Raw genomic sequence first — 27,395 nt, 5'->3', positions numbered from 1 at the left:
GACTCACCGACTTAATTATTCATATCGATCAAAACAGCAGCCATGACAGTAATGATTGTGTTACCTGTGACGATGCAGCATCTCCAGAGTTTACCTCCCTGAAATCCATTTTTAATGGCGTGATAAGGTCAGCCTGAGTGTGCCACATCAGTGAGTTTGTCTGGAAAAAGAAACGCTGAGTGCAACTGTGCAGGGTTTTTTACTCAAATTAGGCTCTGAGTGGAGCATTCAGCACTCGCTTTGACTTACCAAAAATGACAGCCAAAGAGTTTTTGTTTTTTTCTTAAAATAGAAAGCCCTAAAATGGTGCAGAACACATTAATAACGTGAGTGTCCTGATTGCTGCTCCATTCAGATATGACTGGCGGTAAGGAGGCACTCAGCTAATGCAGGGGCTGCCGTCACAGCTCTTGGTCTCTAAAGGAGTGGAATCTCTTCTAGGGTGAGATCCTGCCTTGCACTTTTTGGCTGTACTGAGTAAATTCAAATACCCCTAGCCCTGTAGTGGGGGGGGGGGTAGACAACAGGGACCATCTTAATAAGAGGAAAAAGATGATTAACTGGCCCAGCTACGTCATCATAAGAACATTTGACAAGCGAGAGGAGACCATTCAGTAAATCAAGTGTGTTTGTTTAGCTAATAGCTAAGCTGTCCCAACATGGGCGGCACGGTGGCGCAGTGGGTTTCCTCCCACAGTCCAAAGACATGCAGGTTAGGTGCATTGGCGATTCTAAATTGTCCCTAGTGTGTGTGCTTGGTGTGTGTGTGTGTGTGTGTGCGCGCCCTGCCCAGGGTTTGTTTCCTGCCTTGCACCCTGTGTTGGCTGGGATTGGCTCCAGCAGACCCCCATGACCTTGTATTAGGATAAGGCGGGTTGGATAATGGATGGATGGATGTCCCAACATCTCATCTAGACACTTCTTCCAGGTTGTCAAGGTTTCTGCTTCAACACCATAACTAGGTAGCTTCTACCAAAATTTCATAACTCTATGTGTGAAGAACTGCTTCCTGCCTTCAGTCCTAAATGCACTTCTCCTTAATTTCCAATGTTTTCCTGGAGTACGTTGAAAGAATTCTGATGCATCTACTTTATCAAGGCTTTTGAGGATTTTAAATCCCTGGATTAGGTCCACACACCATCTCCTCTGACTAAACAGGTATAATCTTAAAGAGTGTGAGACAAAGGCCACAGCTCACTTGTTCAAACACTCCTTGATGGATCATTCACTCACTAACCCTAGCGCTTGAGTACTGAGAAAAGCGCTATATAAATGTAATGAATTATTATTATTATTATTAACCCTGAGCCATCTTGACAGCTGCTCCCTCCACTGTCCTCAAACTGGCGGACCCTTTGATACTGTTAGGAATGTGTCAAGCCATCTGTAGTCAGTATATAGCACAACTCCTAAAGGGCAGTGTCATGTCATTCTAGCTCTCTTCCATGACACTCCACTCCAGCCTTGTGGTCTTTCTTGGCAGCTGGCCCTGGGAGGTTGGATACGTATAAAGAATACGCACAGGCACACACAGCATCAGGAGGCATTAGATTACAGAAATATGCTTTTAATGTTTTCATGGTTACGGATCTTGTTAGCTTCCTTGGAAATGGATCTGCTGACTCTCATAAGAAGACAGTGGATGGACATACGCTGCACCTCAGTGTGTCATCCTACAGAAGAGAAAGCTGCCTGTGCCATGGTTGAGCCTACCAGCATCCTGTCTACACGAGGACACAAGTTTTTGATTGTGTAGATGCTGTGGGAGCTGTAAGAGAAGAAAAATGCACTGTGATTAATCTTCCCAGAAAGGCAGCTGACTGCTCACTCGTAATTATCATAAGGAACTGACAGGTGAAGGCTTCTGTGGCGCCGCTCTCGTGACAGCACCAGGCGCTCACTCAGTGGGCCCTGATCAATAGTGCCAGGCAGCTCTCTCTCCCCATGCTGGCTTTCTTCTTTTCTCATTTTGTTGGTCCGAATGGTCATAATCAGTATTAGCATAATAAGAAATTAGTTACGTGTGGCACTTTGATTCATAACAGAAACAAGATCTTTAATAGTTTAGAAAGCAGCAGATGTGATTAAATGTGACCCAACTGTAATCATGCCAAAGCAATCAGCAGGCACCAGCTTTCACTTGGGTCCACCCTAATGAAGGTCATAGACGAATAAATCTGTTCATGTAACCCACCCAGAACTCCTCCCTCCCTCTATCCATCTGGCCCACACGCTGGCCCACCTCTGCCCTTGGCCTATACAGGACACACTCAAGACCGACATTAATGTGTTCATCTCTTTCCATAAACTGAGCTTGTGCAAAAGAAATTATTAATAGAAGGCAATATTCATTATTTTATGCTTCCTTGTGCCCTTCTTTCTACATTTTATTACAAATCTATTACTCTCATTTTCTGTAAATGTTGTCAATTTGCGGAAAGTGGTTACCTCCATTAAGGTTAGAATGACATGTCAAAATTGTGTATAAAAATTTAACATAAGACAAACTTCAAGTATAGGTAAGCGTTACTTAATAACGACTCGGGTAAAGCACTAGAAACACTAGGCCCAAGCCCCACCACTGGCTCACTGTGTGTCCTTCAGCAAGTTATTTAACTTAAAATTAAGAATAGGTGAGGATATAATGTATAACTGATGTTAAAGCTGAATGTGCGTGTCAGTCTGGTATGCAAATCATCACTCTTGAATTCATCTCCACCAAATTTTAAGCACAAGATTAACCATTTGTACAGGGGTCCATCATAGATGGCCATGTCTTGTTCTGAAATTAAGTTGGCAGGCAGCACAGGGTGCTCATGCTTGAACCCAGCATATGCAGGCTTAAAAAGAAGAACATCCAAATAATAAAAAAGACTTTATGACCAACATCCTCTGAACTCCACCTTATTAACCCCCCTCCCCACCTCCAAATTTGCTATATATTGCCATTAATTCCTGTATGGCTAATCATTTTCCTCTGATGATGACACCTGGTAGGTTGTCACAAGTGTAGGAATAAAAAAAAATTAAGATATGCGATTCATTTTCTCCCTTTATGGATTTCTAGCTACTAATTCAAACTGCATTACCTTCGCTTCCATATATATAAAAATGCAGTGGATTCAGAGCCCTTCACTTTTTTCACATATTCCTGCTGCAGCCTTGTGCTAAAATCATTACTTTTTTCCCAACATCAAGGGATACTCAATACCCCAAAATGAAAAAAACAAGAATATGATTTTATAATTATTTGCAAATGTATTGAAAAAAGTTAATACTTACCTTAGTTGAAGCTCTTTTCTCTGCCAGGTTGGGTGAAGACTGTCAGTGGACAGCTATTTGAAAGTCTGTACAGAGATTTTCAATTGGTTTCATATTAGGGCTCTGGCTTGACCACTCAAGGACATTCCCAGAGTTATCTCTAAACCATTCCTGTGTTGTCTTTTCTTAGTGTTATTGTCATATCCATATTACTAAACGAGAATGGTAAACCGGATATGGACGCAGGGACCTGCCCGTGGACGCAAAAGACAGTGCGCAGGCGCCACACAAAGCAGGTTACAGAACAAAGCCCCCCTCCCCAGAGTAAAACGAGAGAGACTACGAACCGTCTGACATGCCGCAAGCAGGATAAAGCGAGGTCAGAAATAAAACACAGAGTAGGAAACAAAGTAAAACTTTATAAAGGGATTAAAGAACGGGGACGAACACATGGAGAGCGGGTTACAGATGATGAAAACTGGAATGCAACAGCTTCAAAAAAACCTAGGCACGAAACACATGCACACCGAGATACAGAATATAAAGGCAGAAACAACGACAGTTAAATGTCCACACCACACAGCGGAGGCGGACCCGGAAGGTGCAGGCGCCTACATCGAGCGTCGGAAGGCGCGGTAAAGTACAAAAGGCAAAGGCACTTACACAGCATGATAAAAACCGACATAATATGGAAGGCGCAGGCGTCGCCGCCATATTGTGAGTGGCACTAATGCGTGGTGAAGGCGCAGGAGGAGACATAATAAAACAAGAGGAGTCAACGCCCCGCCCCAGAGTGAAACGGGACACACTACGGAGTCCACAAAGGTTCATACATCAATGGTACAGACACGCGTCTGAAACCGCGGAAGCAAAACTGTCTCGGCTCCAAAACCAAACGGCTCAACAACTAACACAGCTTCGACACCAAGCCCGCATGGACAGATCTAATGAACATGGACGCCTACAACGCGCGTCTCAAACTGCGTAGGCAAAGCAGGCACGGATTCAACACGACACAGCTCGAGTGACCGAGATACAAACGCGCCTGCCTGGATATAATTAATGAACGCAGGCGCCTACAACGTGCGTCTGAAATGCCGCAGACCAGGCAGGCACTGCTCCAAAAAGAAAGAGCTCGACTAAACGAGATACGGAGTGAAACGGGAAACACTACAGAGTCCGCAGTGCTCCACAATGCACCGCATAATAGTTCGGAAAGAGCTTCGTAGTAACAGTAGGGAGACCCAGAGTGACACGGGCGAACGCTCCGTATTAAACATACGTCATCCTCAGACGTCCAAACTATACAGCATAGGTGAATCACATTACAGTGATGCATTATTAACAGTACGATAAACATCACAGTATCGCAAACAAATGAAAATTATTACTCGAGAAAGGGAAAATATATTCACCACGGACCAGGTGTCATTGAAACAAAAGCAGAATAAAGCGAGATCAGAAATGAAAGACAGAGTAGAAAGCAAAGTAAAATGTCATAAACAGGTTAAACGAGGGGGCCAAACACATGGACAGCAGGTTACAGATAATGAAGACCGGAATTCTAAATCTTCAAAAACAAAAGCTCGACTGACCGAGATACAAACTGAAACGGGAAACACTACGGGGTCCGCAGTAGTCCACAATGCACCGCATAATAGTACAGACGGAGCTCCGTATTAACAGTAGGGGGCCCCAGAGTGACACGGGCGAACGCTCCGTACTAAACGTGCGTCATCCTCACACGTGGCTGCCCAGCAGGCACGGGTTCAAAACGCCGGGGGTAGGCGAGCGAAGCGAGCAGGGGGCGGAGCCCCCTTGTAGGAAGATAAACCTTTAGCCCAGTCTGAGGCCCAGAGTTCTCTGGAATAAGTTTTCATTAAGGACCTCTCTGTACTTTGCTCCTGTCAGCTTTCTCTTAACCCTGTCTAGTCTCCCAGTCCCTGCCACCATCATGGTTTACCTTTGGAATGGTATTGTTCAGGTGATGAGCAGTGACTTCTTTCTCACTCATTTAGGTGCCTTATTGCAAACTCCAAGTGGGCTTCCACATATCTTTTACTGAGCAGAGGTTTCTGTCTGGCCAGTCTGTCATAAAGCCCAGAACAGTGGAGTCTTGCAGTGGTGGTTATCCTTCTGGAAGTTTCTCCCATCTCCACATAGCTCCTTGGTTTCATGGCCACCTCTTTTAAAAAGGCCCTTTTCCCACAAATGCCCAGTTTGGTCAGGTGACCAACTCTAGGATGAGTCAAGGTTGTTCCAAACTTCTGTTTAAGAATTATGGATGTCACTTTGCCTTGAAAAAGTCCTGTCTCAAAGCTCTGCTGGCAGTACCATTGATATCATGGATTGATTTTTGCTCTGGTACACATTGTCAACTGTGGACCTTTTATAGACAGGTGTATGCCTTTGATAATCATGCTCAATCAATTGAAATCACCATAGTTGGACTTCAAACTAGGTGTAGAAACATCTCAAAGATGATCAATGGAATGGATGAACCTGAGCCAAAATTTAAGTGTCTTAGTGAAAGGTCTGAATACTTGTGTCAATGTGGCATTTCATTTTCTTCATTTTGAATAAATAAGCAAAAATTCCTAAAATTCTGTTTTCACTTTATCATTCTGGGATATTAAGTGTTGTTTGAATTGAAATGTTTTAGTAAAAAGCCACAACACAGCAAAATGTGTAAAATTGAAGTTTTTTAAAAATATTTTCTAGACCCACGTCTATCTATCTATCTATCTATCTATCTATCTATCTATCTATCTATCTATCTATCTATCTATCTATCTATCTGTCTGTCTGTCTGTCTGTCTGTCTGTCTGTCTGTCTGTCTGTCAGCTAGCTAGATGCTATGTACATATAGAGGATTCTCCAAATGTGAAGCTAATCTGTTCCTGAAAAATCCTTTGTAAGGTGAATATTTGCAACTTAAACTCATATTTGCCAATAATTTCATTGGCCAGATAACACCAGGAAGCTTGAAACTTAAATATTAAATCAGTCATCAAAACATGAATCATGGCAGAGGAGGGGTAATGGTGTTTGCCATTGCTAAGGCTGCTTTCCTATTCAGTTTGTTGATTTGGTGGGCCTCTCTTGTTGTGGTGTAACCAGCCTATCACACCACAGCACAGAAAATCATATTGGCTCTGTTCAAGCTCTAAAACACATGCTTTTAGTTTGTTTCAATTAATTTCTCCAGGTTTTACTATAATGTAGAGGACTAATTAATTTCATGCACCCAAGACAGAACCATTAAAAAAAGCCAGGCAAAAATCACTGGCTCCACCAAAATTTATTACAATTTAAATGAATCCCCCTGAATTTTGAACAACTAGCAAATGCACAACCTGACTCTTTGCCTGGACTCACCTTGTTTGGTAATGGCATTCCCACTGCTCAGCTGTTCCTTTTTATTTTTCTCTTCCTCCAAGGCTAACAGTTTGGCTTCATATTCGTCCTGTAGTGCCTTCCATTCTTTCCTGTTGTTGAGTATTCCATTCAGCATTGGTGTTATCTCTTCATGGAAGCGAGAAAACTCCTGAAGAAGAGAAACACAGAAAGTTAGCCCAGTTTTTCTTTATTATTTCATTTGGGTCATACTGTATCATTAATTTTAGCTTATCTGAAAAACAAAAATGTGAATAAGCTGCTGATGAACATTTACACCCCATTTGTGGCTGCAGTAGTGCTTAATAGTAGCTTCCTCTGAATCGAAGGTCACTTGCATGTGCTACATTTAAGAATGCAGACTGCTGATGTCTGACATGGGACACGTAGTAGAGCTTACATTGTCCACCACAAGACAGGATACAGAAGTGATCAAAAGTGACAACTAGAAATATTAACTAGATGCTGTTGTTACTGAATTTGTATGAGGCTGTGACCTTATTTGAGATTGCTTATATTGACAAAGAAAAATGTTTTTGGATGATGTGTAGGACTGGTCATGAGTCCGGTTAAGGGTAGTAGCACAGAAATCAAGAGGATCCAATAATGCACATCAGAATGTAAAGCAAAGCTCATAGTCAAAAGCAAAATAATCACTAATATTTTTTTTCTTTTCTTTTTTAAAGTGCTAATGTGTAAGTGAGTGTGACCAACTTTTATGATAGTGATATGATAACCAATGTGGCTGGTGTCCTGTTGACCTACATGTCTAGCTACAGGAGTTGTTGTCAGCAATATGGTAACAAGAAAAATGGTGGCACAATGACATTACAGAATAAACAATAAAAATGAACAACAAAACTAATAACATTAATAATTATATGAAAAATTAAATAAATTGATACAACACAACAATTAATTATTTTTGGCAGTGATGACTGATTCAGTCTATTCATGAAGAGGACTGAAAAGATCAGAACAAGTGAGGACTTATTCTGGGACAACATCAAGAAGTGTTGTCTGGACAGAAAAGGAGTTAGTTCAGTATTGTATAAGAAACAGGAAACTAAATTAAACTGGGTGAAAGGTAAACGTCAAAAAGTCTTGAAAGAAAATTGCCACTGTAAGCAAAGTTCAGACAGTAATTTCTCAAACATGTAGCAACCATTATCACGTCATGGCAACTGCAACACAAAATGGTTACAAAAATAACACAAAATGCTTTCTAATAACTGAAAACAATTTCTATGATGACAATCAAAACACCCATAATGGGAAATGATAATAGTGTAGCAACAGAGATTAGGAGCTGCTTTACTCCATGCGTTGTCAATGGTACTTCCAAAAGGACCTCTGTCTCTTTCTTCATTTCCAGAAGGCTCTCCACAGCTTTTTCCATGGCTTTCTAAAGGATCATCCCACCAGTTTGGTGACTATTTAAAAATGAGTGTTGTGAAGACTTTGAGTCTGGATGGACCAAGGAGAGCTTACATGTAGGAGGACAGATACTGAGGAGCCATCCATAATTTTCAGGAGGCCAAAATGTCATCAAAATCAACTAGTGTGAAAGTCTACAGGAGCTTCTTTATTGGTGTCTGACAAAATGAAATGAAAGATGACAAAAGAAATGGAGTGAGCCATCCCACCTCATACACAGGGGTTCAACAGAAGGTTAGGCAAATGCAGTGAGGCTTACATTTATCGTTCTGAACATGTTTACATGCAGATTGTGTTTTCTCTGTATTGTCCCCTCAGTATGTTTGTTTTATTAAAATGCAATTTTTGCTAACCTTTTATTTCTTTTGTGTTGTTTTGGGTGTGAGAGCTACCACTTTGACACCCTCCTATCACATTTATTCTTTTGCATTTTACAAAATTTATTTCATACTGCCCCAAAGAGTTAATTTGATATTCATTGTTAGTTTTTTTTCAGTAAGACTATTAATACATATTTATCCTACCACATACCAGCATGAGTGTTTCTGGTACTCAAATTCCTGTTTAATTATGTACACGGTTTCATAAAGATGTCTTAACATGAAACAGAATTTTTGCAATAAATATCACCTCATTATCTGCTAAAAGAAAAACGTTGGGATGGGGGTGGTTGCACAAAAACAGTGCAAACAATTGAATTTCAGAGTTGAAGAGGGTTTGCAGTCAAAAAGGCTAGGAAATGGAAAAGAGATGAAATCATTAACCTAAGACTTCCAGGGGTCATATCCAGGTGGACAAAGGTGTGACAAAGTCCAAAACGTAAACAAAAGAACAAAGTCCACAAACCCTTTTGATCTGGTGCTCTACAAACCTGGACAAGGACTCACATGTGACACTGGCATAAATATCATTGAGCTGATGACATCACACTACTAGGAAGCACAACCGGACAAGACATCCTAGCAGCTGAACTTGCCAAATACAGCACCCATGACAAAAGCAGATTAATATGTGATAAAAGAAAAGTATAATGATAAAATCTAATTGAAATACTGTGTTCACGTGCTATTGATCAGATAGTAATTATGAGATTTTGAGTCGGAAATCCCATGTACTGTAAATGGTCAACGAGCTTCAAGTCGGACCTTTGGAGAAAACAAAAGCTACCAGAATTCTCCAAGCTGTAACATAACACTGACCTCTCACCTTAGTCTAGTTATTGTCTGTTTTTTTCACCTGTATTATTATCATTCTTTAATTTAATATTATTTATTGTATCAGTATGCTGCTGCTGAAGAATGTGAATTTCCCATCGGGATTAATAAAGTATCTATCTATCTATCTATCTATCTATCTATCTATCTATCTATCTATCTATCTATCTATCTATCTATCTATCTAGTCAATTGTGTGCAATAAAACAACTAACCTAGTCAGCCAGAAATGCCATTTTTGAGGTTGAATTGTTTTTGGAGTAAAGGGAAACATAGTAACATGTTTAGTTTGCTCTTTATTTTCATGAAACAGAACTGTTTACCTTCAATTGCTTTTTTTGCAGACCAAGTAACAAATCAACAGTGTCCTCATGTTTCTTCAAAAAGCCCAACCAGAAATTCAGCATGAATGCACTGAAGTGGGGGTTTTGAATGGGAAGTCAGAAGATGGACCTCTGAATAGGACAATAGTACATGAGGGCTACATAACTCCTAATACAAGATGAAACAACAAAATTAAAGTGAAAGTAAAATCATCCCCTAAACCTTAGAAAAAAATATAAAGTCTCAAGGGCAAATGTATTGAACCCAGACAAAAACAACAAAGTTACTTAAAATTATAGCATCAGTGACTGTTCAGAGTAGAACCAAAACTCCACTCTAAGCAAGAAAAGGACGCATTTGACACCCTATGATAAGTTCTTACAGACTTATTTAATTTGATTAACTGCATTAATTGGAAAGGCAGCTAAGGTGCTGGCAGTAAAACCTGGGTGGTTAAGATTCATGGTTTGGCATAAGTCCTGCCAGTCTTCTTGTTGCAAATATAGTGCCTTCCTGACCCTAAAACCTGATTTTGGACAACAACCAAAAGTAACCTCGGGATTTGGTATAAAGCTGCCATGGGGCCAAGGTGTAATGCAAGGGTCAACAACTCCGGTCCTGGAGGGCCTCAGTGGCTGTAGGTTTTCATTCTAACCCTTTTCTTAATTAGTGACCTGTTTTGCTGCCTATTATCTTCTTTTGAATTAATTTTAATTGACTTGCTCTTGAAGACTCAGGTCCCTTAATTGCTTCTTTTTCCTTTATTAACAGCCAAACAATAATGAGATACAAAATGAGCCAAAACATGATCAGCAAACTGTGACCATCATACAATATCTGAAAATAAAGAAAGATGAAGGTCTCAGGAATGCTGATCTGCTCAGGTCCCCAAAACATTTTAACAGAGCTCTTAGAAAAGAGAAAACAATTTCAGAAACGTATGCTATTGAAGAATGAGAGCAGCAACAAGCCATGGAATTAAAGAACGGGTTTAATTAACAACAAGAATTGACGTCTAATTAAGCAACTGGTTGCAGTGAAATTGGTTGGAGTTTGAGGCCCTGACTTAGTTGGTCCTCTGTTGGCTCACTCACTTCACATTTCATTTCTGTTTGAGTGCCATTTAAGGAAAGACAGGAAGCAATTCAGAGAACGATGAAGAAATTCAAGGGAACAAATCTTTAAAAACAATTCAATTAAAATTAATTCAAAAGAAGTTAATTAGCAGAAAAAAACAGGTCACTAATTAAGAAAAGAGTTACAATGAAAACCTGCAGTCACAGCTGCCCTCCAGGACTAGAGTTGGGAATGCCTGGTGTAATGGAATATGGATGCATGAGATAATTAGAGGAAACTATTTCATCTTGGGATGAGGCAAGAAACAAAAAGAAGGTACAATGGGAAGTAAAAGATTTATGGGATGGAACAACAAAGGTTTGTTTGAGAGGTCCTTTTTTGGGTCATTCACCCCAACTAATATCAGGGCTTATCATCAGTAGATGTTAGAACCAGCTGAGCTGTTCTTGTGTTTTGTATTGATGTTCTTTCTAATAATCCCTAATATACATTTGTCTCTGAAGTCCATTTGTTTAATTAATATCTTAGCTATAAATTTGCCTTTAGCATTATTCTGGTTCAGGGTTGGTACAAGTGTCCCTATTGCTCAAAGCACATAGTGCACATATAATGGTAGTAACAGTGGTGGTAGTATTGTCAAGTGTATAGAGTACAGAGAAATTCTTACTTGCATGTCCAACCAGCACGCATCATGTTTTCATGATAAAGATATTTTCAAATTCATTGGTTCATCTTATTAGATATAAACACAAAGCAGCTTACCTGATATAGTCATTACCTGTGTCCATGCTACCTGGTCAGGGACACTAAGTGTAACAGTATGTCACTGTTACACTGAAATAAGAAATGCATAATCACAGATTATGAAAAAAGTTAAAGCGAAGCATATGAGCAATGGTTTAGTGTACTGGTCATTAAGGAGGATACGATAGACTGCTAAAGATTTACTTTGCAACTAGTCTCATAATCAAAATCTAATTCCTGCTTTAAATTGACCCTTTTGAAAACAGACAGTTCATGTGTTTACATTTTAAGTGTCCATTGGAAGTAAGTCTTACTCAATATGCATTATATCATTGTGATTCTCAATATGCACATGTATAGTACAGCTACTCTTTTTTTATTTAATTAGGTGCATTTGCATATACAGTAATGTAAGAAGCACCTACTGCAATAGCCGTGTCTGTTCTTCTGCATGAAACAACTCATCTCCCTGATTTCTTTGAAATTTGACACACTTATTCTTTAAGGAAATTTGTTGGAAAAATGTAATGTTTGCTGGGATATCTCAAACAGAATGCGCTGTTGATATTTTTGAAATTTTAAGCTCTCCCATTAAAATTAAAACTGCAAATTTGTGTAGCTTTAAACCGAAAAAAATTCTACACAACTTCTGTTATGGATAAGCTTACTGTTTGAAATTTACTAAGAGAAAGGTCACTACAACTTGAATATTTTGTAAAATCCTGATAGCAAAACAGATCCTCAATACAAGATAGTCAAATGCCGAGTGTACAACAGCTCACTTTGCCTGCTGCTTAAGGTAAGCTTCACTCTGCAAGCAAAGTGTGAACTTTACATTGGATTATCTGCACTTTATAATGATTCAGTATTTTTCTGACAGTATGATTTATTAGCAAAGCTTCTAAACTGCATTTCATCATGGGCCTCGGTAGCTAACAATTATTCCTTGAGTTTTCTACTGAAATTTTAACTCTTGGGTATGTCTTTCGAAAATGTTATGTTTAAGAAGTTTGAACTACAATTAGTCCCTCCACAACCAGCAACCAACAATAGGACATCAATTAATGTCATTTTTACATCACTAGAATTGGAATCTACTGTTTGTGAAAACAGCTAAATCACTAGTGGTCTATTTCAGCTTGTTTTTAACTAGATGACATTAAAGTACTATTAAAAGATTTGTATTTAATACAGTCTACTAAATCATTGACTAACATTCTATTATTTTTGCACTTTTTGAATATGATATATTGTTACAAAAATATTTTTAAAATGTTCAGATTTTAAATGCTTCAACTTTCAAATCCATAAACTAAGTCCTGAATGCACCTGAATATTACACCATTTTGTACATATGTGACTGAATCCCTTACTTGGCCTATCATCATCCAAAAACTTTTCTTTTTAATCTGTTTCTAAATGATTAAGTTATTTATTATGTTATAAAATTAATGTATATACCTCTCTGTTTCTGTAATAGTCTACCAGTTTTAGATTGCTGCCTATTCGATGATTAATTGATCCACAAATGTTTATATCAATCCCTGCCATCCCCACAGGGATGCAGCCTTCTACTTTAAACCACGAAAACACAAAACTTTACAATAACCTCAACAATATTGTAAGACATTGTAACTTTTTAACCATAAAAGAGAAAAATTAATCGAATGTACGGTTATGGCAGTTTGGAAATTTATATGCACACCTACACGTATTCCTGCCTTGTACAGGGCACTTGAAAAGAAAAGAGCTTTTCAGACACCTCCAGATTAAGTTGCAGCTGTTCTATGATATAATCCTGTTCTTGTGGAGGCAGGAATGTCATTACCTTAACACTCAAAAATGAAAATACTAGAAAAAAGAAGGGAATGAGCTGAGCGATCAGCAGAGTACCTCAAAGCAGGTATGGTTTGTGAAAGCAGACTCCTGTTGTGATTTCCATTGGAGCGAATGTTAGAAAGCAATAAGGTTCCGTGGGGAATATACTAAAGTTGAAATAATAGACTGGAAGCTATCCAATCCTTTGTTTAGTATAAGCCCACACAAATCATCAGAAACTGATGCAAGATGACATTTTGGAGAAACAATAGTATTACATAGCACACTCACCAGTGTCAGATCAAGGTGGCATCCGTAACACTAAATTACCACTTTAAGAGTATTGGATAGATACGCTTTAGAGACACTATAATTCTAGCAAAAGTGACACAACACTGGTGATTTTTCTGTATGTTCTGACAAAGACCTGCATCTCCACTTTCAGGCAAAGTGGGAAGCAATCATCAATGAAAATATATTTAACAGGAACACATTGTCTTATGGAAATTATCTCAATTCTAATATTAATATTAAAAAAATGTACGGATTTGTAGAATGTGTTCCTTAATATTATCCTAAAGGGAATTTTTAAAGAATGTCCAACAAGGTAATTAACATTAAAATAAATCTGCTACAAAATGCCTTACATCCTCTCTCTTAAATAAGAAATGAAGAAATATATGAAAGTACAGCCTGAGTTAAACAAAGAGGTTTTATAACAATTAGCATTCAAAGTCACTAAAATTTATTTCAAAATACAGAAATGCACACAACTCTTTAATCTGTAAATTGATGACAGTAACGCATGTCTTATATATTTCATATGAATTTACAAGCCTTCCTAGGGATCTAGTTAGAATTAAATTATATTTTTAGCATTTTAGTACATTTTTACATTTTAATAATCTGGCATTACACTATATAAGGTAGATAGATAGATAGATAGATAGATAGATAGATAGATAGATAGATAGATAGATAGATAGATAGATAGATAGATAGATAGATAGATAGATACTTTATTAATCCCAATGGGAAATTCACATGTACACATACACATACAGTCATACACGCTGCTGAAAAGGCTAAAAAGATAGAGAGCTAAAAAGATAGATAGATAGATAGATAGATAGATAGATAGATAGATAGATAGATAGATAGATAGATAGATAGATAGATAGATAGATAGATAGATAGATAGATAGATAGATAGATAGATAGATGGTTACTTGCTCACAGAAATACAGAAAAATGATAACCAGAAAGTACAAGCCAGTACACCAATGGAAGACATAACACTATAAACACAATATATCCCAAATACATTTAATGTGCATAAGCATTAGTGCATTAACTGACCAGTGTGTCGTGTCCTTAAAGAGATATTATCACTATGCCATTTATTTTTTATACTTGGTTATAAGTTGACTGGTGCAATAGGAGGTGGCAGTATACAGGTTAATGGCTGTAGGCAACAAAGCGCCCCAGAAGCATCATGAATAAATGAATGGTGGCTTAGGTTGACCTACACCAATAGGGCTTGGTTAATGCTTGTGTGCAGTTTGCCCTTTAACTCAGTGTTTGAGCATTTCTCCCCATAACCCAAGGACGTGTGTTATCTGATATCTCTAAATTGGTTCAATGTGAGTGAGTCAATGGATAGATGACATCATATCTGTCTAATTTCCTTCAACCTTACTTCCTTTCAGCCCTCCAATAGTGAATTAATAAATAAATGAAAATCATAGTGTAATTGAATGTATGCAAGTGTAGAATAGTTATTATCCCTTTCTATCTTAAATGTAACAAAATGCTGTTTCTGTTTGAATGAATGGTGTAACTGCAGTTATACCTTATATGCAAAATTTGACTGATGCACAGATTAATTTAATATATACTGCTCAAAAAAATTCAAGGAACACTTTTTAATCAGGGTACAGCATCAAGTCAATGAAACCTCTGGGATATTGATCTGGTCAGTTAAGTAGCAGAGGGGGTTGTTAATCGGTTTCAGCTGTTTTGGTGTTAATGAATTTAACAACAGGTGCACTAGTGGGGCAAAAATGAGACCATCCTCAAAACAGGAATGGCTTAACAGGTGGAGGCCACTGACATTTTTCTCTCCTCACCTTTTCTGACTATTTTTTCACTAGTTTTGCATTGGCTAAGGTCACTACTGGTAGCATGAGCTGATTCCTGGACCCTACAGAGGTTGCACAATTTCTCCAGGATGGCACATCAATACGTGCTATTGCCCGAAGGTTTGCTGTGTCACCCAGCACAGTTTCAAGGGCGTGGAGGAGATTCTAGGAGACAGGCAGTTACTCTATGAGAGCTGGACAGGGCCGTAGAAGGTAATTAACCCATCAGCAGGACCGGTATCTGCTCCTTTGGACAAGGAGGAACAGGATGAGCACTGCCAGAGCCCTACAAAATGACCTTCAGCAGGCAACTGGTGTGAATGTCTCTGACCAAACAATCAGAAACAGACTTCATGAGGGTGGCCTGAAGTGGCCTCTAGTGGGCCATGTGCTCACTGCCCAGCACAGTGGAGCTCGATTGGCATTTGCCATAGAATACCAGGATTGGCAGGTCCACCACTGGCACCCTGTGCTTTTCACAAATGAGAGCAGGTCCACCCTGAGCACATGTGACAGACGTAAAAGGGTCTGGAGAAGCCATGAAGAACATTATGCTGCCTGTAACATCGTTCAGCATGACCGGTTTGGTGGTGGGTCAGAGATGGTCTGGGGAGGCATATCCACGGAGAGACACACAGATCTCTACAGGCTAGACAATGGCACCTTGACTGCCATTAGGTAACGGGATGGAATCTTTGGACTCATTGTCAGATCCTATGCTGGTGCAGTGGGTCCTGGGTTCCTCCTGGTGCACAACAATGCTTGGCCTCATGTGGCGAGAGTATGCAGGCAGTTCCTGGAGGATGAAGGAATTGACACCATTGACTGGCCCCCATGCTCGCCTGACCTAAATCAAATAGAACACCTCTGGGACATTATGTTTCGGTCCATCCGACGCTGCCAGGTTGCATCTCAGACTGTCCAGGAGCTCAGTGATGCCCTGGTCCAGATCTGGGAGGCGATCCCCCAGGACACCATCCATCATCTCATTAGGAGCATGCCCCGATGTTGTGAGGCATGCATATAAGCATGTGGGGGCCATACAAACTACTGAGTGCAATTCTGAGCTGATGCAATGAAATTTCTGCAAAATGAACTACCCTGCTGCATAATTTTTTCACTTTTATTTTCGGGGTGTCTTTGAATTTAGCCCTCTGTAGGTTGATAATTTTCATTTCCATCAAATGATGTGGCATCCTTTCGCTCCTAACACATTACCCAGTCCATATCAGTATAGATATCCAGCATGATGTTTTTCCCATTGAGATCTGATGTGTTTTCAAAGTGTTCCTTTAATTTTTTGAGCAGTTTATAAAATATACTGTTCAAGCATAAGAGATCTAAAAATTATAATTAGGTAATTAATTAATGCTTCTTATACTTTATAACATATTTGCACTGATACTAATTAAAGAAAAGTATACTATACTGCAAATTTAATAAAATGGCATTCTATATAATTCCATATTCGGCAGAATTGAGTGAATGCTTTTGGTATATAAGTTACTCAGGTTTAACATCAGAGATTTAAAAATTAGCCTCACCACATCCCACAAGGACCCATTTTAGGTAAACAGCAACTGTACCTTATACACGAATGTGCAGACAAAATCTATAAAACCACATTGCAGCTTTGGAAGCTCATCTGCCTTGTTTCTGTCCATCATGGGCTAAAAAGAAAAAAGCAGAACCTATTTTAGATATACAAAATAAAGCAAGAGCTCTAAAGTATATCAGTGTAGCTTGTTACTAAGACAGCTCATCATATCTGTAATATAGTCGCACATACAGTTTGTGCCAGTAGGCACAATCTGTGTATATTCTTAAAATGTGTTATTCATGTTAAGCACAGATGACTGCAAATTGAAAAACAGAATTTATTTCTTTACAAACCCTGACAAATCTGTTTCCATTTTTACCTTATTTATTGTCTCCATTGACTCAATTGATAGTCTTCATATATAACTTAAGTTTGTAATGAACCCAATTCCAGTTTATATGTTCAATAGCTTTAGACTTATTTGAGGATTTAAGTGAACCCAAGGATTTGAGTGCCTGCTGCATGCTGCAAAAATGTTCACAGTTGCTCTCTTGGCATCTACAGGAAGTGAGCCTACTATGTATGTCCTTAGTGTAAGTTGAGGCTATGTGGCAGCTACATACCATATTTAGCTAAGTGTGGAGGAGAAAAGCAGAAGGTTTATTTGCTTAAACTGAACTTTTGTAATTGCCCTAGATTTTGATCCTCAATTTAATTTATTTAATTTTCTAAGCCTCCCAGTTTTTGAGCTTTTCTGTACTTAGTAAGGCACTATTTTAGCACTCTGACATAGTCTTATGTAATAATATAGCATATTATTATTGTTAATAGAGACAATAGGGAACAAGATGGCATAATAGTCAATGCTGCAAATTAATACAGTAGCATTTTGGTTTGAAAACTCTATGTGTAGAGTTTGTATGTTCCCCTTTTCTCTGCATGCGTTTTGCTCTGGTTATTCTGGATTTTCTACCAAAGATGTGTGTGTATGTAATTGGGCATCTCAACCTGACACTATACAAGTTAGTGTGGGCATGTACATGAGTGGGTCAAGAGATAGAATGGTACCCTGTCCAGGGCTGATTCCTTCCCCTATGCCTCATGCTGCTAGGATTGGCTCCAGTCACTCCAACCCTGTGCTGGATTAAATGGGCTTGGTAATGGATAGGTGGATTTATGACAAGACTTCAGAAATCTTTCAGCCCATGGGATTGTCTTAAAAAATACTTACAATAGGATTCTGCTGCAGTACAGTGCGCTCCAGATCACCCTGTTCCCAGAACTCAGCAGCAACAGAAAGGGCTACCTAAAGGTAAAATAGAGAATATAGGTAAGAATGGGATTCATTTTTATTTATTAATACAGCCAGCTTGTTGCACATTGTTTAGTACTGTTATTTTACAGCTCCAGCTTTGATCAATTCCCAACCTGCTCTTCCAAAGTCTGTGTGGAAAATATCTGAATAATCCAGTTTCCTCTCCTATAACAAAGGCACGCATGTTTGGTTTAATGGTGTCTCTAAATTTGCCAAGTAGGACTGTGCATGTGTGTGTATTTGTGTGTGTGTATGTGTGTGTGGCCAGGGTTTTATACCAGTTACTGCCAAGATAAACTTTGCTAAGGAAAAAGAGAGTGCATAAAACTGTTTGATGGATTAATATAAATCTATCTCTATAAATGTAAGAAATGTAGATAGTAGACTAAGGCTTTCACATGCATGTGCAGAATTACACAAACTGGTATTTTGTGTGGGCTTTTGAGTAATGTAAAGACAACTGTACCTTACTCTGTATCTGCCATGGCTTAGCAATGGCAGACAGGTCACAAGCAGTCATCATCATTGCCCTACAAAGAAGATACAAGGGTCAACACACTTGTCTGCCATTTGTAGACTGATGCATAGTACAAAAGATAACAATTTCGATAGTGGGCAGCACTCCATAATCATATTCTGTTTATTTGAATATTTAGTTTTGGTGGAAACAAACATGGAACAAATTTATATGATTTACATGAATGTTGTAATCAACAACATGATTTGTGACTGTAAGCACTCTCTTCTCATATGTAAAATGACATAGCCGTCTCAAACCTGCTTAATCCAATTCAGGGTCCTATGTTAAAGGAACACTGATGCAAGGCAGGGAATACCCATAGACAAGTAGAACACTCAATTGAACCAACACACCAAAATGAAGTACCCAGAAAAGAACTCATCCACACACGTATACGGGTAGAACATGCAGACTCTACATGGACAAGAACGTAATGCAGGATCTGAATCCAAGATGAGGGACTGCACCTAATTTCGTTGTATTTGTTACAATGACAATAAAGATATTCTGATTCTGATTCTGGATGTGAAGGTTACTCACATGACAATCTCTTTTCTTGTTGTCTCTAACATCATGTAATTTGTCCATGCATTCCAATCATCATAGGTTTTAGACTGATCTACAATCTTCTGGAACATAGTTCTTTTCCTGCAAACCACCAAAAATAAAAAAATCAAGAATGCATTATTTTAATATGTGAAGGCAGCACAACCTACTGAGTCTTTACACATGAATGTATCTTCTAAGAATCACTCTATGACTTTAACACATTCTGTAATTTCACCCTCATACCTTATTGCTAAATACTGAAACTAACATGGCACATCTGAAAGAAATGCTCAATGAGTATGTTCTCTGAGCTGTGAGTACAAAAAGATACAGAAAAGTGTGTCCCAGGGTGGTAGTGGTTACATCTGACAAGTTCAAAAGGTGACCCTCTGATGCATATGCGTGACAGTATTTGAATATTACAGTGTTATGGAGCTTGGATTACAGGATATTTTAAGTAGCTTTCACAAAATAACATATAATAGTGCTTCAAAACCACTGCCATCATACCCATGCCGAAGAAGTCCTCTGTCTCTTGTCTTAATGATTGATGCCCTATAGCACTCACTCCTGTCATCATGAAGTGCCTTGTGACGCTACTCTTGGGCTTCTTAAAAGTCAAACTTGCATATCACATGACCCTCTCCAGTTTGCCTATCACATAAATGGTTCCATATCAGCTACTCTTCATTTTGCCCTGTCCCATCTGGATAAAAAGACACTTATTCTAGAATGCTTTTTATTGACAATTCAGCTTTCAAAACCATCATGCCCCAGAAACTCACAGGGAAGCTGGGTCTGCTAGGCTACTATACGTCCCTATGCACCTGGATCTTGAACTTACTGGCAGAGAGACCCCAGACAGTTCGTGTCGGAAACACCCGATCATTAAATTTGCGGATGACATAATAGCAGTGGGTCTAATCAGCAATGGGGATGAGTTAGATTACAGAATGGAGATACAACGATTGATGGAAAGGCGCAAGTGCAAAAATCTGTCTCTTAATGCGGAGAAGAAGAAAGCGATTATTAACTTCAAGAAGGCATCCACCTGAACATCGAGGGCTCTGAGGTCAGGTGGAATTGGTCAAGAGAACAAAATTGATTATTGTGTACCTGGCAGCTGACTTTACTTGGTCAATTAACACCCCCTCCACTGCCAATAAGGTGGAGCAGTGTCTAATTCCTTCAGTGGCCAAGGAAGGCAAGCATTTCCTCTTCCCATTCTCACCACATTCTACAGGGGCACTCTGATCAGCTGCATCACTGTCTGGTTGAGAACTACAGTGTCCCTGACTGTAAGGTCATACAATGGATAGTGCATACAGCAGAAAAGACCATTGGGACCACTCTGCCTTCCATTAAAGTCATCTTTATAAAGTGATGCATCCACAAAGAGCATTGTAAAGGTCTGTTCCCATCCCTCCCACGGTCTCTTTGTCCCAGTTCCATCTGGTTGAAGGTTCTACAGAAACTGAACAAATTCTGCCAGGTTCTGCAACAGCTTGGCTGTCTGGATTCTGAGCTCTGTGCTGCCCTTCTGCCCATAGACCTGCCCCTAGTAGTTTATTTATATGTAGTACATTTGTTACACTTGTTACTACTGTTGTTTTTTATTTTTAGTTGTTATTATTTATTACTATCTATTTCTAATAATTACTATCTATTCACTTACCTATTATTTATTATGTATGTATAGTATAGTACAGTACAATGTAGCTCTTTACTTGTCTCCTACTTGTCCTGTGTTTATATATATGTTGCACCGCAGCCCTGGGGAACATTATTTCGTGACTCTGAATGCAGCAATACTATGTATGGATGGTATGACAATAAAGCCACTTGACTTGACGACACTGTCGAGCTGTCTTAGTTATTGCTGTTCATAACTCACTGGATGTGCCCTAATAGGATGTGACCTAATGATTCATATAAACTTAAGTGACTAAAACATTTTGTAGTTTGTAATTCAACAGCAGAAGTACTCAAAACATGAGCCAACATATACAATGTACATGCATTATCTGTTTCAGTAAACTTACTTGAAATAGAGTGCCAAATCAGTTGCAATGATAGCAATGTCCATTAAGTGCATGACATGCTCATGTTGTCGACGGTTCAGATTTTGGTAAATATTTAAGCTCTGCAAAAACAAAAACATTTTCAATCAAAATGAATTTTTAATTCAACCACTACTTGATATTCAATTAAAATAAACACAGCATTGTCGGAGAAAATATTTTACATGGATGAAGATTTGCAGCTACAACAAATGATTAATTGTCAAAGTATGCATACACTATGTTCAAGTTACACTTTGACACAAATGGCACTGCACATCTCTTCCCTCACCAATGAATCCAGAATAATATTGGAAGTATTCTATTTATCACCCACATAGCTTAATAAATTCTGGGCTCTATGGGATGCTGACTCAATGAGATAAAATTTTTGCCAGTGTCAGGCAAACATCAATCTGGTGATGGCAAAGTATCTGAATCCCTTGACAATGTGTGCTGCTTAAGTATCAGCTTCTAAAGAAAATAGTTAACAATGCAAATAATACCCTAGGATTGGTCCAAAAATTAATTCTATAAAATCAAAAAAAAAAAAAAAAAGAATCCAGTGTTAATTCATTGTTAGTCAAAATCTTTCTTTCTTAAGGCTACAGGAATAATATTTTTAAACAGTATGTACGCATTATTAGATGTGGATGGGCTGCTGCTAACAATTCTGCATCACTAGGCTTGAACCCCAGGTACAATTTTCAGGTGTGGTGCCTTCTGCTTATAGGATACATATGGAAGCCTTTGACCCTGACCAAACTATTTGTGAATAGAATAGCCCTTAGTTACCCTTGGCCTCTGAGTGGATATGGAAGCAAAGAAAAACAGGGGTACTGTATGTATATGAATAGATGTGTGTGTATGTATATATATATATATATATATATATATATATATATATATATATATATATATATATATATATATTATATTGTGAGGGATGGCCGTATATTCCGGCCCACACCTCCAAACCGCCAGGTGGAGCCCTCCCAGCAGTATGGAGGCTCCCCGAATTCCAGCAGGGCCTCATGGACCTTGTAGTTTTTACAAACAGCCCTGCTGGATATCATGGGGACCACCAGGACCCGCTGTAGGGAGGCTTGGGGAGTGCTACGTGCCCTATAACCCGGGATGAAGAAAAGGAATTTTAATCTGACCTGGAAGTGATAACGAATCAGGGACTGCAGGGTTGGAACCACTTCCGGGTCAGGAGATATAAAAGGACCTTGGGAAAGCCCAGACACTGAGCTGAGCTGGGAGGAAGGGTGGCTAAGTGTCTGGGAGAGGAGGAGTAAGAATTGTGTATTATTGTTGATTATCGTGTATTGTATGAGTAGTGTGGAGTGGAAGGTGCTTGGTGCACAATATTACAATAAAAAGAACAAGTCTTGGACTTTTACCTGGTGTTTGGCGTGGTACCTGAGGGTTCAAGAGGACGATAGCGCCCTCTACTGCTACAATATATATACGTGTATATATATATATATATATATATATATATATATATATATATATATACAGTGGTGTGAAAAACTATTTGCCCCCTTCCTGATTTCTTATTCTTTTGCATGTTTGTCACACAAAATGTTTCTGATCATCAAACACATTTAACCATTAGTCAAATATAACACAAGTAAACACAAAATGCAGTTTTTAAATGATGGTTTTTATTATTTAGGGAGAAAAAAAATCCAAACCTACATGGCCCTGTGTGAAAAAGTAATTGCCCCCTTGTTAAAAAATAACCTAACTGTGGTGTATCACACCTGAGTTCAATTTCCGTAGCCACCCCCAGGCCTGATTACTGCCACACCTATTTCAATCAAGAAATCACTTAAATAGGAGCTGCCTGACACAGAGAAGTAGACCAAAAGCACCTCAAAAGCTAGACATCATGCCAAGATTCAAAGAAATTCAGGAACAAATGAGAACAGAAGTAATTGAGATCTATCAGTCTGGTAAAGGTTATAAAGCCATTTCTAAAGCTTTGGGACTCCAGCGAACCACAGTGAGAGCCATTATCCACAAAAGGCAAAAACATGGAACAGTGGTGAACCTTCCCAGGAGTGGCCGGCCGACCAAAATTACCCCAAGAGCGCAGAGACGACTCATCCGAGAGGTCACAAAAGACCCCAGGACAACGTCTAAAGAACTGCAGGCCTCACTTGCCTCAATTAAGGTCAGTGTTCACGACTCCACCATAAGAAAGAGACTGGGCAAAAACGGCCTGCATGGCAGATTTCCAAGACGCAAACCACTGTTAAGCAAAAAGAACATTAGGGCTCGTCTCAATTTTGCTAAGAAACATCTCAATGATTGCCAAGACTTTTGGGAAAATACCTTGTGGACTGATGAGTCAAAAGTTTAACTTTTTGGAAGGCAAATGTCCCGTTACATCTGGCGTAAAAGGAACACAGCATTTCAGAAAAAGAACATCATACCAACAGTAAAATATGGTGGTGGTAGTGTGATGGTCTGGGGTTGTTTTGCTGCTTCAGGACCTGGAAGGCTTGCTGTGATAGATGGAACCATGAATTCTACTGTCTACCAAAAAATCCTGAAGGAGAATGTCCGGCCATCTGTTCGTCAACTCAAGCTGAAGCGATCTTGGGTGCTGCAACAGGACAATGACCCAAAACACACCAGCAAATCCACCTCTGAATGGCTGAAGAAAAACAAAATGAAGACTTTGGAGTGGCCTAGTCAAAGTCCTGACCTGAATCCAATTGAGATGTTATGGCATGACCTTAAAAAGGCGGTTCATGCTAGAAAACCCTCAAATAAAGCTGAATTACAACAATTTTTCAAAGATGAGTGGGCCAAAATTCCTCCAGAGCGCTGTAAAAGACTCATTGCAAGTTATCGCAAACGCTTGATTGCAGTTATTGCTGCTAAGGGTGGCCCAACCAGTTATTAGGTTCAGGGGGCAATTACTTTTTCACACAGGGCCATGTAGGTTTGGATTTTTTAATAAAAACCACCATTTACAAACTGCATTTTGTGTTTACTTGTGTTATATTTGACTAATGGTTAAATGTGTTTGATGATCAGAAACATTTTGTGTGACAAACATGCAAAAGAATAAGAAATCAGGAAGGGGGCAAATAGTTTTTCACACCACTGTATATATATATATATATATATATATATATATATATATATATATATATATATATATATATATATATATATACATACATACACTGTATATCCTTGTGCAAGCACATTTAGAAGAACTGTACATTCATTGTTTTAACTACGATGCAAAAATAAACTGAACTCTGATTTATTAAATGACTATCTATCTATCTATCTATCTATCTATCTATCTATCTATCTATCTATCTATCTATCTTCTTCACTGTGAACATTTATGTGCAGTGGTGTCACTATAGGCAATGCAGGCAGGACAATCACACCTGGGTCAATAGTCTGGGGCTGTGCCATGGCGACTGCCATGGTTGTTGTTCCACAAGGCTTTATTTATTATTAAAATGCTTGCCTACGTAACATTGGAATAAAAAGGTCAATTGTGTTCTCATTGCCACAACTCTATATAAAACATAATTATGACTTTCGACCTTTTATATAGCTTATGTGCTTGATGTATGTCATTGAGAGTAATTATTTTTAATTGGATTTAAATTAATTGCTCATGAGTGGTCCTAATTTATTTTTTGCACTGGAACTCAATCTGTGGTCACACCGCTGTTTATATGTTACTTAATATATTTGTAAAAAGCAATAATACTAAATGACTAATCATTAAAATCAATGTAGAAATTTAAGAAAAATACAGATTGTGTCACTTACCTGAAACGTATCTAACTTCAAATTTTGAAACAACTAGACTTTTTCTTTTATGTGACCCTGAAATGGATTAAGTGTATTAAATACTAGATGGATGGATACTAATTTAGTTCCTATTGAAGTACCTCCAGACATATTGTGCTGTCTGTTACATGTTCTTGTGCCCAGATGAATGAATACTGAGAGGTCATATGACAAATGTCCTCAAGTATTTAATGTATTTTATTTCTCTGTTTCAATGTATAGAAACACATTGACTGATAAAAATCAACTTCTCTGTTTCTGGTAAAACAACTGTTCTAAAACTAACCCATTTGTTTGTACATTGTATTATAGATATAAGTGAAATTAGACATAGTCATTCTTTAATACTTTTTCCCAAATGTGGATTGCATAGATGGATTGGCTTATAGGGTCAGTATTGTGAGATATACAGAGTATACAGTAGTGGCATTTTTACTAGAATGTGCTAATCAACATTCTTTAGGATGGAACTACAAAAAAATGAAATATTAATACAGTATTTTTTGGAAAATAACCCTTGTGTTTTAATATCAGCTCTTTAATGGCTACAACATACAGGGTTTTGAGCATATAAATATATTTGTTATTCACAAGGATTGGATGAATGGATATTCCTGCTCTCAGTTATTGTCTCACTGCTTGACCACTGGTGCCCTGACTTACCCAACAAGCCAAAAGCAGTCTTCTTTGACAGGAAAGCATCAGCTTATATAGTCATTTGTGTTATGAATTTGGGAGGTCAGATGGTGCAAACAATGACTATTACATGATCTCTTTCACCAGAAATATAAAGCAGCTTAAAACACCCGATTGCACTGCAACAGCTGTGCAACGCGTTCTGATTTACCTCATCCTTTAACAAAGTCTTGGCAAATTCCAGATGGTGCCTCTCTAAAATAGATGATCCATGCAGCTTTGCCAGTGGATTTCCAGACCTAAACAGACAACATATTCATTATTTGGATGTGCAACATTAATAACTGGAAACACCTTTGAGACACATAATCTCTATATAGACTTTGTTGCAGCAACTACGAGTTAGCAAGTAATTCTCTCTGCTATGCTCTATAATAAACACAATTGCTTTATAAAGCAAACTGCAGCCAAAACCAATATTAAATACAAGGACAAACAAAATATATTGCTTGAACACTGAGACATTTTTTTAGCCTAGTGTGCTGATAATAATAATAATAATTCTTTGAATTTACATAGCGCTTTTCTCACTACTCAAAGCGCTCAGCAATTGCATGTTAAGGGCCTTGCTCAAGGGCCCAACAGACCAGAGTCCCTACTGGCATTTACGGGATTCGAACCGACAACCTTCCAATTGCCAGTGCAGATCTCTAGCCTCAGATGCTTAAGAAGAGTGAAAAGAACAGCATATGAACTGGATATGTAACCACAGTCCACATTGATTAGTTAAGACCAAGCCATCATAATGCTGTGTGACTCCAGGGGAGACTGACACTCTTTAATGAATATTAAAGGTAATATGCTTATTGAAGGGACTGAGTGGCACTCTGGTTAGTGCTGCTGTTACCTCAAAGTACCAGGGCCATGGTTTTGAATCCCACTTTGGATGCTGTCTTAATGGATTTAACATATTCTCCCTGTGACTCAGTGTGTTTTCCCTTGAGGTACGAAGATGTGCATGGTGACTCGAAACTGGCTCAACATGAATGAATGTGGGTGTGAGTGAATGTGAGTGTGACCTATGCCGGAGGCCTGTCCAGAGTTGGTTCCCACCTTGCATCCAGTGTTGCTAAGACAGGCCATAGTCCCCCATGACCCTGAACTAACTGGCATTTTTAAAAGTAAATGGATGGATCGAAGGGATCATTGGAGACCTAATATACATTACTTCTGTGGCTATTGCAAAAAACCAGCAAAAAATACAGTAAACGCTGCATACTCCTCAGCAAAGATGAAAATAAGAACATTTTTTCAGTTATACTGAAAGATAAAAGATACAGTATAAAATTTAGCATAACTCATCAAGCACAGCCAAAAAGAAGACTTGCCTTGATGAAAGCCTTGAGGTGCTAACTGATGTCTTTCTTTAAAGAGCACAAAGCAGAGGCAAACAGTGGTTTGCTAGAAAAGACCAACAATCTTACTCTGAATGACATGACCCTCAAAACTCAGATTAAGGAAGT

At 38.6% G+C, this 27,395-nt stretch overlaps 1 protein-coding gene across 4 annotated transcripts in view; it reads right to left on the bottom strand.

The window, feature by feature from the left end:
• Positions 1-1,536: 1,536 nt before the first annotated feature.
• Positions 1,537-27,395, bottom strand: part of pde6a (phosphodiesterase 6A, cGMP-specific, rod, alpha) — a 101,681-nt gene continuing 75,822 nt past the window's right edge. For all 4 annotated transcript variants that reach the window (XM_051933837.1, XM_051933838.1, XM_028812906.2 and 1 more), the window contains 8 exons: positions 26,084-26,171; positions 21,379-21,479; positions 19,328-19,435; positions 18,734-18,797; positions 18,184-18,258; positions 16,999-17,082; positions 6,640-6,808; positions 1,537-1,768 (listed from right to left, as the gene is read on the bottom strand). In XM_051933837.1, the coding sequence (XP_051789797.1) occupies positions 1,725-1,768; positions 6,640-6,808; positions 16,999-17,082; positions 18,184-18,258; positions 18,734-18,797; positions 19,328-19,435; positions 21,379-21,479; positions 26,084-26,171 (733 nt within the window). In that variant the 3' untranslated portion in view covers positions 1,537-1,724. The remainder of the gene's footprint in view (positions 1,769-6,639; positions 6,809-16,998; positions 17,083-18,183; positions 18,259-18,733; positions 18,798-19,327; positions 19,436-21,378; positions 21,480-26,083; positions 26,172-27,395) is intronic.

The sequence above is a fragment of the Erpetoichthys calabaricus genome, chromosome 11 (assembly GCF_900747795.2).
Source record: "Erpetoichthys calabaricus chromosome 11, fErpCal1.3, whole genome shotgun sequence".
NCBI classification, from domain to species: Eukaryota; Metazoa; Chordata; class Cladistia; order Polypteriformes; family Polypteridae; genus Erpetoichthys; species Erpetoichthys calabaricus.
Note: the sequence above shows the minus strand (reverse complement) of the source record. Positions and strands in the feature narration are given on the sequence as shown.